Raw genomic sequence first — 11700 nt, forward strand, 5'->3', positions numbered from 1 at the left:
GATAAAGCTCGTGTGGGCTATAAAATACAAGTTAATTAATTAGAGAAACAATACATTCACTTCAAAACATATTATGCATTTCTATACAGCTATTAAACCGTTAAGCTTATTATTTTTTCTACCGTAAATTGCCGTTAGTACAAACTTATCATATATATATGTTCTATCCGCTCATCCGATTTGCGTCAAAACATTTTTTGCCGGTTCCCTGTTCCGGCTTTCCGTGCGTGATTCGAACGCCACCTTGCTACCATGAATCTAAGAAAACCGACTGTTTTTACATTACATAGATAAGCCTTTGTGGCATGTTATTTTGTATTAAGGTATACATAATAAGCGAGAATTTCAAAATGCTAGCATTCCACCAGTATTAATTTATATGTGCTTTGTTTACAGTTGTTTTTTGGAGACTGCTTTATGATTACACCCAATGGAAAGCTCCGGTCTTAGTTGCTAATCAATATTTTTTTGAACGCGTGGCTCTAATAACTATTGACATGCGGGCATCACCTCCAACTTTAGCGTTGGCAAATGGTTTGATATACATATTGAGAAAAACCCAAATAAGACCAGTAACAGCTGCAGATTGGATAGCCAGCAGCCGACGGAAAGAAACGTGGCATGTAGTACTTAACGTTGGGGCCAGCACTCGGCAATGTGAGTCTGCCCTTCGCGGATTTCGGTAGGACACTAATGTCATAGGTCCCTTCTTAAATGACCTCCATAGTAATACCTCCTTACAGCTTAAATCAGGAGTGATTTAATATGCGATAAGTAAAGGCAGGAAATCACTCGCAGGTTTGAGAAAAAAACGCTGTGAATAGTATAGGCATACGGGCTCGCGAGTGACATTGCTTGTTTGCGCGCAATCTGTGACCTTTATCACACGCACAGTTGTTGGATATTGCTGCATCTAGGTTTAACAGCCGTCAATGATTCGGTGTCTGCTAAGATGGTGCTGGCAGTTCGTTCGAGAGTGTTGGTGGATAGGGCAGCCGACTAGTGAGCCTACAGCTGGGCCGGTTTGATTCGATTTGACCTAACGACGGATATGCAGGTGATTGAGGAACATGAAATGGGGCCACCGGATGTCGGATGAATTTTGTTTTTAGTGAAAAAGTGAATAGCTTAGCATAGGCTATACATGAGTTGTCGGCATATGTATTTTTACTAGAGAAGATCGCTGTCAGTGCGCGACAGTTGTAGATATCGCTACGCAACAGCATTTTCCAGTGCCCGCGGCTCGCCTGCCATTCATTCTACTGCAAGCGAAGAACTGTAGTACCCCTGAACTGAACAAGTATCCGCAAAAGGGGTGTTACACAAAGGTTGTACAGCTCCAATACATCGTAGAGGCCTGTATGCGTTTAGCAGTAAGAGAATACTTTATTTACCTATTAGTGGACGCGTAACATTAATACGAATCTACTGCTTGATTCATTGGTAAAATTGGGGTTGCAAAAGAAAAATTACATTCAACAGCTGCATTACTAAACCGCTGATTTAGATACCTGCGTCAATAAACATTTGTTTGTACAAGAGTACCTTTTCAAGTGATCGAAACAGTAATCGAATATGTAATATTTCATTCGTTTGTACATATGTACATTAAAATTGCGATATGGTTTACATTGCAATAATAGCTCTTGAGCGATATTGATAAATTAGTGATTGTTCGGGGACGACGGTTTACTCTTCATTGAAATACAGTAAATCTCTAATACAGTTTCACGAATTGATTAGTGCAATTTTCACGAATCTGAATATTCGTCTTTTAGCGAATGCAGATGGAAGTTAATTTGAACAGGGAAATTAATTCTGTTTTCTTACCTGGAGAATGGAATTCTACGAGATCGAGATGAAACTGTACAGTGATAGAAATGTTCTGCACACCCTTAATTAATTGTGTGCTGTGTTATCTATAGTGCCAGTCTCGATCGATCTGTGTAGATCTTAGGTTCGTATGGTTCTCGTTTAGTCAGTCTCCTCATTGCTAAGTGAAAAATAGATCTAACAGAGTATTGTTATATATAACCTGTATATTTTATATTTGTACTATATATTTTCTTGATGATGATATTTTTTCTCAAACTCTGATTTTCATAAAAATTAATTGACGAATGCATTCCGAGTATTTGAATTTTTTTTTTTAATTTTTCGTGTAGTCAACCAAACCAAAAAAGAAAGCAATAGAGCTAAGGAAAATAAGCATAGTCGATATAGATATACCCCATGTAACGCAGGAAATGATGCACACCGAGCATATGTGCACTATATATAATACTAACTATATATTGTACTTGCAGGCATTCGATCTCTGCAAATTCTAAATTTAACAATCGCAATGGGCAGAGACACAGATAATAAGGACAAGATTCCGTTGATCGAGCACCTGTCAACAAATGGCCGGGGTAGCACTGGGCATCCTGCAGGTGTAAATCGCGCGCTCTACAAGTATATTCCGTTGACTATCATTGTCCTACAAACCACCGTAATGGTTTTATTGCTTCGCTATTCAAAAACGCAAAAGGTGCTTATTAATTACGATACCCTAATGGTAGCAGATAGTGTTTCTGGTAGTGAAAGACTTGTAGGAAAATAACCGACTTCCGGTTCAACTTGTTTATCACTTTTAAGTTACATATGATAACTGCGTATGTCATGTGCGTAAAGTATCTGAATAAGGCACGTAAAATTTATACTCAGTTTAAGCTATAAAGCTCGTGCGTGTTTCGTAATTTCTTGTTATTGTTTTGAATTTTTAACTTTAAAATGTGGTAAATCAATTAAAACAGTCGTATTTATTCGGGAATTCATACGGAAAAAATAAATAACAATTTATTCATTTCATCACACGTGTAGTATTGGCTCTAATATGGTTTACGATTCTAGATTATTGCAATGGAATTTCACTTGTTTCGTTTGAAACCATCTTCACTTAAGAGTCGGTGTCACCACTTTCCCATTGGTTCCCAAGTGGCTCTAGGGTGGGAAGTGATCTTTGTAATATTTTTCAATATGGACTCTTATCGATATCGATTATCTTAGACCCTCTCATTCAAAAAGAACCGTAACATGATTGATAAGTGGAACGAACGTTAGGATAGCTGCGCAGTTTAAGCTAGGTAAGCGTTTTTAGCTTAGAGCAAAATTTAACTTTAGAAACAGATGTATTTGATGCAACCCGGACGGTTTGCGTATTGAAGTGTAAGTCTATACAAAAATAGCCATAAAAATATGTACATATTTAAAAAGCAACTGAAATATGGAAAACGATTACTTCTCTCGATGCCTACTAACGCATGGTAAATGCCATAAAATAACTTTACCTCGTGATTGTGAATGGTAATTTGAAGGTAATTTGAAGTGAACGAAAACAATTTACAGGAATTTGGTAATTCATCACTTTAAGCAATTACTTATACAATTTAATTACAAGCTTATTTTATATTTGTCATACAGACTATACAAATGGGACGACAGTTCTCTTACATCGTTGTGATATCAAAATATGGCGTCACTAAGCGGCTTTCACCTGAGCGAACGCCACACAGTTTAACGTCGAGTGCACGCGAATCATATGCACACACGTAGCTAAATTCCTCACAGGAACGCTCTATCACTCCGCAGTGTAATAACCGTTTTTTTTTTATTGTTGTTGACGCTGTTATTGTTATGATTATTATATTTTGGCAAAGCTAAACGAAGGCCAAGGAAGATATCTGTCATCGACCGCAATTGTTGTTAGCGAAGTGTTTAAATTGACCGTGTGCTTCGCTGTGTTATCGTACCGGGGCAGTGTAAACGAACAAGGCGTAATTGGCAAGAGTAGTGGCGGTCTCAGCGGTCTATTACGGACACTGCGTTGCGAAGTCTATGGGAAACCTATGGAAACTTGCAAACTGCTTGTACCTGCCGGTAAGCAGTTTTTTTAACACTCCTCCTAACCGCTTCTCCACCACCCTTACAGCTGGAAGTCATCGATTAGTAGAAATCCGTCGATTTTAGCTAGCGTTAGATGCAGTGTATTAGTTGCTCAGTGCAATTTGCGTATGTCATTAACATCATGTGATTTGCTGCAAATATAACCTCTTTGATTTTTTTCCTGCTTCATACTTTAATTTGTAATGGTCACAAATTCAAGTTTATTTGATCCTCATCATCCGGAATGGCTGATCATTTTATTGAGGCTGTGTTAAAATAGAGGGATAAATATAAGCGTAACGGATAACCGTATGAATAATATTTTTTAAACCAAGTCATCTAGAGAAATTTGCCTGTTTCCAAAGTCAATTTTTTTGTGAATGTGCTTCTTCTATAGGTCTATATACGATGCAAAATAATCTACTGTTCCTCGCTCTGAGTCGACTCGATGCAGCAACGTATCAGGTAGGTTCTGATCTGTTGTATAAACTGTTCAAAAGGCTTCAGCATGAGCGTTTTCATGTCGACTAAAATAGATTTGCACTAGCGCACTTATTTCTCTACGGGTTTACAGTTTGTCAGTGTGATATAAGTGGAACGGACAGAATTTGGAGACAGCCATGTCCTTAGCTGTTTGATGTAAGCATACATCTAATAGTAGGTACCTTAGGTCTACTAAGAAATGTTCATGAAGGCTTTCGAAAGGTTAGTGCATAGCAATCAAATCTCTGTTTGCAGGTGGTTTACAGATTTCTTAAAGAATGAGTCAGATGGGCATTGAGACGTGCGCGTCCTCTTTGCCACAAGTCTCCTTTGATATACGGCCATGTTAGTCGTCGTGAATTCTCGAACTGCTGTAGTGCTGAAATTCTTAAAAGAAATCAAAGCATTCAGTCCTCGGGTACGCTTGACTTGCCTACTCTATTATCATTATTACGACTCACCTATTTACGTGATTTGCAGCACTCCGTGTACGGAGATGAGGGTAGCATGGTTGTGCCGTACCGCTAGTTTAGCATATATCGCTACGTTAATTTTGATCAACGCCACAGGATATACAGTGGGGTTAGATTTCGTTTTAGATCTTTCCGGATCTTTTGTTCACTAACATTACGATCTGTTTTTGCGATAGGTAACTTACCAGCTGAAGATATTGACAACGGCGCTGTTCAGTGTCCTGCTGCTCAAACGACGTCTCTCGTTGCAACAGTGGATCTCATTGATTATGCTTATGTTTGGTGTGGCACTCGTCCAGTTGCCAGCGGACTATAAAATTGGCGAAGGTTCCAGTAATGAGGTGGATTCTAGCGGAATGACGCTCAGTCGGCTAGTGGGCTTAGCAGCTGTCTTACTAGCGAGCCTGTCGTCTGGCTTTGCTGGGGCATTCTACGAACGTCTACTCAAACGGTCTACACAGGAACTGTGGATTCGCAACACCCAGCTAGCTCTGTTCGGGATTCTTCTTGGGGCGGGAGCTGTTATTATCATGGACCTAGAACGCGTTCTCGAAGGAGGATTTTTGCAGGTATGAATAACGATTTAATCACATCTGTCTTATATAAACGATACACGTACTTTACTTATCGTGTATCGGAAAAATCGAAAAAAAAACAGCCTCAAAAAGGCATCATTATTACTAACTAGCCTATATTTGTGTTTAATTTTCATTATTTTTATGTATGCTTGGTTGGTTACCGCAAACAGGGTTACGATGCTATTACGTGGGCGGTGATTTTGCTACAGGCGTTTGGCGGCCTGGCGGTATCATACGCAACGAAATACGCCGATTCGATATTGAAGGGCTTCGCTACTTCGATTTCTATCATTTTGTCAACAATAACAGCATGGTGCATTCTCAACGATTTTGAGCCTTCTATGAATTTCTTTATTGGAACGACAATTGTTATCGCAGCGACAGTTCTGTTCGCAATGCCCGTGAAGAAATGAGAAGACGATGTGTCCTGACGTTTAACAGTCTCCCGTCCGACATGACCAGTTGCTCAGTTGACATCAATGTCAATACAGTGTTAACGGCTAACCTGGGCTGTTTTCGCCAGTGGATATGGTTTTGTGTGCCTCTACACATTATGCTAACCTAGTCGAGTTTCTGATTGTTATAACAGGTTAAGTTAAATCACGTTTGACATAGTGGCTTACGTAGACACTAGCATCTCCTTCCACAGTTGTACATATGCTAGCACGAATATAAGAAAGCGAGGTCGCTACACCCATTATTTCACTCTTCACTAGCCTCTCTTTATGCAGTGTAAACGAAAAGGGAAGCAACGCCGACTGATTGATAGATTAAGATCTGGCTAAATAATCGTTTGTATGTACATACTGTACATAGAAAAGGTGCGGCCTGTTTTGGGAGTGATTGTCATAACAAGCGATTGGATAAACCGACCGATAACGGAACTAGTGACGTATTTTTCATAGGTAGCCGTCCAGTTTGATATATTTAGAAATAAAATATTTAATATCCAATGTCCAGATATTTTAGCTAGCTGAGGTTTCTGATGTGCCGTTGGCCTGTCGTATCAGAATGATAGTGACTGATGTTAAGAGCTCTGAAGATGCAGATGACTGTAAAAATAACTTTTTAATAAGGTTATTTGCTTAGTTTTGTGGTTATTCCAATCTAGAACATAGTGCCAAGTTTATAACTACTGATCCTGATTTCTTTCTTTTTAATTCTATTTTCCTAATATTCTATATTTTCTAGGATATTCGAAAAATGGCTATCTGGAATACATAATGTTCCTGTTACATAATATAGTGCACTCATGATGTGTGTTCTCACTTATGTGTATTGTACCGATTAAGGTAATAAATAAATACTAAACGTTATTATAAACAATAAACAGACTATTTCGAACAATATTTCAAAATATTTTGACCAAGACCCGGCAGCTAGATATGGCTATAAACAAAAACATTCGACTGATGTTCTTCTTATGAATGTTCTAATTAGGAGCTGTGGCAGTGGTCCAGGTGTATAGATAAATATAAAAAAGGAATATTTCAAGAGTTTATTACATCAGGATCCATACTTTAATTAAAAGGTTGTAAATTTAGTTACCATTCGCGTGCACCCGTAGAATAAGCTAAATGTGTTTTGAAACGTGAGATTCTTTACGGTTAAGTAGGCTTGCGTCTGGCTTGAACGACCAAAAGACACTTAACTGTAATCAGTTAGTTTTAGATAAATGATCTGAAACGAATGTAGAGGGCTAGAGAAATTTTATCAAAAGCAAAATCTCCGACTTACTATAAATGACTAGACCTAACATAAATATGATTTACTATCATGTTTGGTCTTCTTTATGGACCTCATCATGTAAGATCATATGGACGCATATCTATAATATATGTAATCCCCATGCCTTTGATATCTATGCTAAATGGGATCGTAACCATTTTGAAATATAACGTTTCCTCGAACTTCATACGTATATCTTTGTTAACAAAAATCAAACATTTAGTTTAGGTTTGCGTATATAAAGCAATTTTAATTCCGTACAATTGGATATGTTATTTATAAGTTTTATGTTCATATGCAAAGTATGTATCAGGAGTAAAAATAAATGAATCGAAAATTACCATTGGATAACGCTCCGGGATTCCAGCTCATAGAGACAGGTTCAACGCGTACCCGCAACAACGACAAAAGAGCAGGTGACCGGGGGCATGATCACGAATGGAAAGTTGTTTATCGAAATTCCACAGTGGCCAATACTGCGCACAGTGCGGTTACAGATCATTTTATTTTATTTAGAGAGTTAATCCCTGCTTATTCTAAAGAATAACGCCTTGCAAATCTGTCTGATATGTGTCATGTGGGAACAACAAACAACAAGCTGCAAATTATTTGTGTCGCGTATTATTTTATTAACTAAGGAAATATATAATGAAGTTCTCGACAACACTATCTAGATGTAGAGGCAAACGTTTTCTAAACACACCGTATGATTTAGGGAAATTGTTTCTAGTAACGAGAAGCTGGAAGAGTCATTCAGAGTACCAATTATGCCAAGTTTACTTCTGCTATGAGTGAACATCCGAACCTTTCAAATGCAGCTTTGCTATATTGGAAGGTTCGTTTTGTATCGAAGCCGAATGAATACTTTATTCCTAAACAAATGCCCGCCCAATGTGTATGTTGACAGAACCTGCGTTCCTCAAAATGATCTCTATGAGAATTTCGACTTTTTGCTTGTTAGTTTTATTGAGCCGGCGAGTCGCACGTGGGAAAAACACAAGACGGCGTTGTCCCTCTCCACATTAGGGGGCCGTCTGCTCTAAACGCCGCAAGCCCAAAAACAAGGATATAGAATGGTGTCCTTCTTTTACCAAACGCAGATCCAAAACATCAGCTGAAAGTGAAACACCCCCGTATCACTAAGCTATTACAGTTAAAGCTTCATAGTTTTAATTTTTGTTTTAGTCAATTATTAGTGTAAAGCCATCGGAAGGAACGGAGAGTGATCTATGGTGAAAACAAAATTTGGTTGCTGCGAGCTGAGTTATCAGTAGTCTCAACTGGATCTGTTGGAAGACTTAGAAGATGGGCTTTGAAGTGAGTTGTATTGTTTATATATAAATTCATTGTAGCAACATACCGGTGATTTGAAAAAAAATAATACAAAGACGCTCCTAAGTCGAATACAATCAGATGTATGTGTTTTCTAGAGCTTCAAATATGTTATACCTAAATGCCAGTCTTATTAAAAAGCTTGCAGGAACGGATTGATAAGACTTGGCATTAATTCATGCGCTGATATAGGCCATGCCCTCAAAAGTCTGCCATCCGGTCGGGAAGTGGAAAAATCTACTCTTTAGAAATTTTCGAATTTTAGAAAAAAATACTTCGTCATTTCCGACATGGAGCTGTACGCCCAAAAAGAATATTAAAAAAAAAGTCATTGTTGGTCCCTTAACTTAGAAAGTTATTGGTTCCTTTGTAATTCTGTTTCTGTTCTGTTTTCTTGAATACTTTTTTAAATTTTTAATTTTTAAAATAAAAATAAATTTTTATGACCGAGCGTTCCCATTAACACACAGTAGCTTTATTAAATAAAGCTAAGCTATGCGGTTAATTCAGCCACCTTTATTAAATAAATAGTGGTTAACTTCTGTGGTTTTTGCCACTTTCTTCAGTATAAAGATGAACTCTTTTCAGCTTTTAATGTAATGACATGTAATGCGATGACATATTACTGGGTGCATGAAAAAGACGGTATTAATATTTTTATCCTACAATTGAATTTAAACAAGGTGGCGAAACAGTTCGGGAACAACTATCCACAGTTCCGTGCACAATCATCTTTGACTTGTTTCGTCTATATTATTAAATTATTATTAAATTATGCGTAATAGCCTATAAAAGCGAAAGTAAAAATTATTAAGCTGTTCCGCTTATTACGACGGTTTTATAGGACGTACGTGAACAGCTGCAGCAGTTGATGCAACGGGTAGATGGTTTAAATGCTATCGTGTTCTCCGATCGGGACGGAGTTCCGGTAGTCAAGGTAGGACGTCGTTAAAGCTTACAAAAGTCAATTGTATTTCGTCTTGCAGAATTGATCACGACTACCAGTTGAAAACCCCACGACTAGTTAAAATAATTTATATGTCCGTTTCGGGGCAAATACAAATCAAAATTTTTCCGGACAAAGGTTTTGTACATCTATACAGAGACGAGTACACTTAGTTGTTCTAAGGTTAGTTGAGTTTGACTAATTTGCTTGAAAATTACTTTGGTAAATATAAGTATTGAGTTGGTCGAGTATTTCATATGCTGGTTTAGGTCTGCCGAATAGGACAAGATGCGTTTGGAAACCAGATTAAGTCGGAAGCATTGTCCAGTTCCGTTTCAGCTATGACTCAAGCTGCAAGACTTGGAATGGGTAAGATTATTAATATCCCGTTACAGAAAACAGATTCCATAGGTAAGTATTCCAGTATAACAGAGAGTCAAATTAGTAATGGTACAGCGATCGATAAGATGACAGTTTCGTTAGTGATGTCGAACAAATTTATTTAACCTTGTAAGTGTTAAGATTTCGGGCACAAACGTCAAGAGGTCGTGACTCTCACTTTTTATTGATGTTAGGTCGGAGTATAATTTTCGGTGTTCTACCACCTCGAGTGTCTAATACACCAAATTTTAGTACCATTATTTATCTCAAGTATCCGCTGTCAGTCTCCATAAGCGTCCTCTATCCCTCAACCAATATGTTTATTCCTTTTCGGCAATAATTTTCAGGTCTGGTGTTGCAGAACAGGTCAGCTGGGTTTTGAGAGTGTCTTCCCTATAAATTGTACGGTTACGAATTACCTTTGTCCGTAATCAGAAGAGGTGATATTTCATCGGAGCGAAGTTTGGATAATAAGATCTCCCTCAAGCTCTTAAAGCGTGGCTTTTCCGATCTTTGCCGAGTGCGGCTTGGCATTGTTGTGAAGAAGGATGACTTGCCTTGTCGATCGAGTTTTTTCTGTTGGATAGCCTTGTTTACCAGGTGCAAGTACGCCATATAAAGGTCATTGTTAAACGTCTTCCAATGCACAAGACCCCTCGGCTCCTACTGAACGGAAATTATCGCTTTTTTTTGGTATGGGGATCCGGCTTAATTCTAAGATTAAACGTATTTATTGCAGCTACCCATTCGTTTCTCTGCTTTATGTCGGCTCGAAGACGTCATCTCTCGCCACCGATGACAATTCGGCGTCAAAACCTGTCATTGTGGATTTCTGTTACTTTGTATCGGACGAGTCGTTAACGGCCTTCCGAGCTTCTTGAGAGCTTCCATTATTCAATTGCTAACTCCTGACTACTTAGCATAAAGCCTTACAATAGTCTGATATTTTTAATTTGTCTGCTTGCTGTACACGTCACAAATATCCCAGGCTATTTCGGCAGCCTGTGATCTCTGAGTGAGTCGAACCTTTTCCGCCTAGAACTTTCCATCTTTAGTGCCTGCACTCGGCATAGAATTTCGCTCACTGCACAATGAAATTATAACAGATTCACGGATGAGAGAAAGCACATTTAAATAGAGTAGGCAAATGAAGGAGCAGTAAAAGGAAAAAGAAGACTAATCGAAAACCAACTAAAAATACTTTTATTCTAGCTTAATGTATTATGTAGTATTAGGCTAGCAAAATAGAAGCTTCTCATTTGATATCCGATTCGTGCATTTATCCCAATTTCTACAGGAAATGTTAAACGTATGGTCGTTTGTAAAGAGTCCAATCAATTAGTGTGCTTCAACATGAAACAGGTAAGAATTACTAGTGAGTCCTACGATGGAAGAAGTCTAGGCTTCTACTGTGCTGACGTTCGCATCCATTTCTTATGAAAGGTGAAAACTTCTGATCTAGACGTAGTTCTATTGTTATACAGCAGCTTAGCTAAATGAAAATTTGTACTGCCTTTGTTATTCATATGCACCTTTACATTCCTGATTCTAGGTCTGCGTTCAGTTATTCGCGTCGTCAGCGGCCACTACGGGAATGTTACTGTGTCTTGAAAATGAATTGTCTTCTCTTGCAGAAGATCTTGCTAGGGTCATTGAAACATCCTAATCCCACATAAAGAATATGCTGTACGTATTTTCAATGATACTACGAATTAAACATATTTTTTCTCTACATTAATGTTGAAAATTATGTGCACATGTTTACACACACGTATGCATACGTGTCAATAATAAAGTGCAGTTAATTTTATTCGAATTGATATCTTTCATCGATGGTGTACTTTTATTTAACACG

The 11700-nt window shown here is 38.1% G+C and overlaps 2 protein-coding genes across 5 annotated transcripts; both read left to right on the forward strand.

Annotated features, from left to right (window-relative positions):
• The first annotated feature begins 742 nt into the window (after nt 1-742).
• On the forward strand, nt 743-6788 carry LOC111272249 (UDP-N-acetylglucosamine transporter). 3 transcript variants are annotated; one of them, XM_086973211.1, is made up of 6 exons: nt 743-1328; nt 2307-2530; nt 3699-3918; nt 4322-4389; nt 5057-5449; nt 5668-6788. In XM_086973211.1, the coding sequence occupies exons 2-6, from the start codon at nt 2345-2347 to the stop codon at nt 5869-5871; spliced, it is 1071 nt and encodes a 356-aa protein (XP_086829337.1). In that variant the 5' UTR covers nt 743-1328; nt 2307-2344; the 3' UTR covers nt 5872-6788. The 3 variants fall into 3 exon arrangements, with proteins under 3 accessions (XP_086829337.1, XP_022709305.1, XP_022709306.1); XM_022853570.2 differs by having other exon boundaries at nt 866-1328; nt 5629-6788; XM_022853571.2 differs by having other exon boundaries at nt 866-1057; nt 5629-6788.
• A 1442-nt stretch (nt 6789-8230) lies between these two features.
• Nucleotides 8231-11674, forward strand: Lamtor3 (Late endosomal/lysosomal adaptor, MAPK and MTOR activator 3). Of its 2 annotated transcripts, XR_002687410.2 has the most exons (6): nt 8231-8503; nt 9363-9455; nt 9734-9833; nt 10193-10211; nt 11143-11207; nt 11398-11566. XR_002687410.2 is itself a non-coding variant. In XM_022853574.2 (5 exons), the coding sequence occupies exons 1-5, from the start codon at nt 8492-8494 to the stop codon at nt 11509-11511; spliced, it is 384 nt and encodes a 127-aa protein (XP_022709309.1). In that variant the 5' UTR covers nt 8237-8491; the 3' UTR covers nt 11512-11674. The 2 variants fall into 2 exon arrangements, 1 of the variants encoding a protein (XP_022709309.1); XM_022853574.2 differs by lacking the exon at nt 10193-10211 and having other exon boundaries at nt 8237-8503; nt 11398-11674.
• The last annotated feature ends 26 nt before the right edge of the window (nt 11675-11700 follow it).

The sequence above is a fragment of the Varroa jacobsoni genome, unplaced genomic scaffold (assembly GCF_002532875.2).
Source record: "Varroa jacobsoni isolate VJ856 unplaced genomic scaffold, vjacob_1.0 contig01856, whole genome shotgun sequence".
Taxonomy (NCBI): domain Eukaryota; kingdom Metazoa; phylum Arthropoda; class Arachnida; order Mesostigmata; family Varroidae; genus Varroa; species Varroa jacobsoni.

Coding starts and splice junctions, on each gene's coding strand:
- LOC111272249 (XM_022853570.2), top strand. CDS start 2,345: ATGGGCAGAGACACAGATAATAAGGACAAGATTCCGTTGATCGAGCAC. Junction 2,531..3,698: donor GCTATTCAAAAACGCAAAAG/GTGCTTATTAAT, acceptor ATTTTGGCAAAG/CTAAACGAAGGCCAAGGAAG. Junction 5,450..5,628: donor TCGAAGGAGGATTTTTGCAG/GTATGAATAACG, acceptor TACCGCAAACAG/GGTTACGATGCTATTACGTG.
- Lamtor3 (XM_022853574.2), top strand. Junction 9,834..11,142: donor AGCTGCAAGACTTGGAATGG/GTAAGATTATTA, acceptor CAATTTCTACAG/GAAATGTTAAACGTATGGTC. Junction 11,208..11,397: donor TGTGCTTCAACATGAAACAG/GTAAGAATTACT, acceptor TCCTGATTCTAG/GTCTGCGTTCAGTTATTCGC.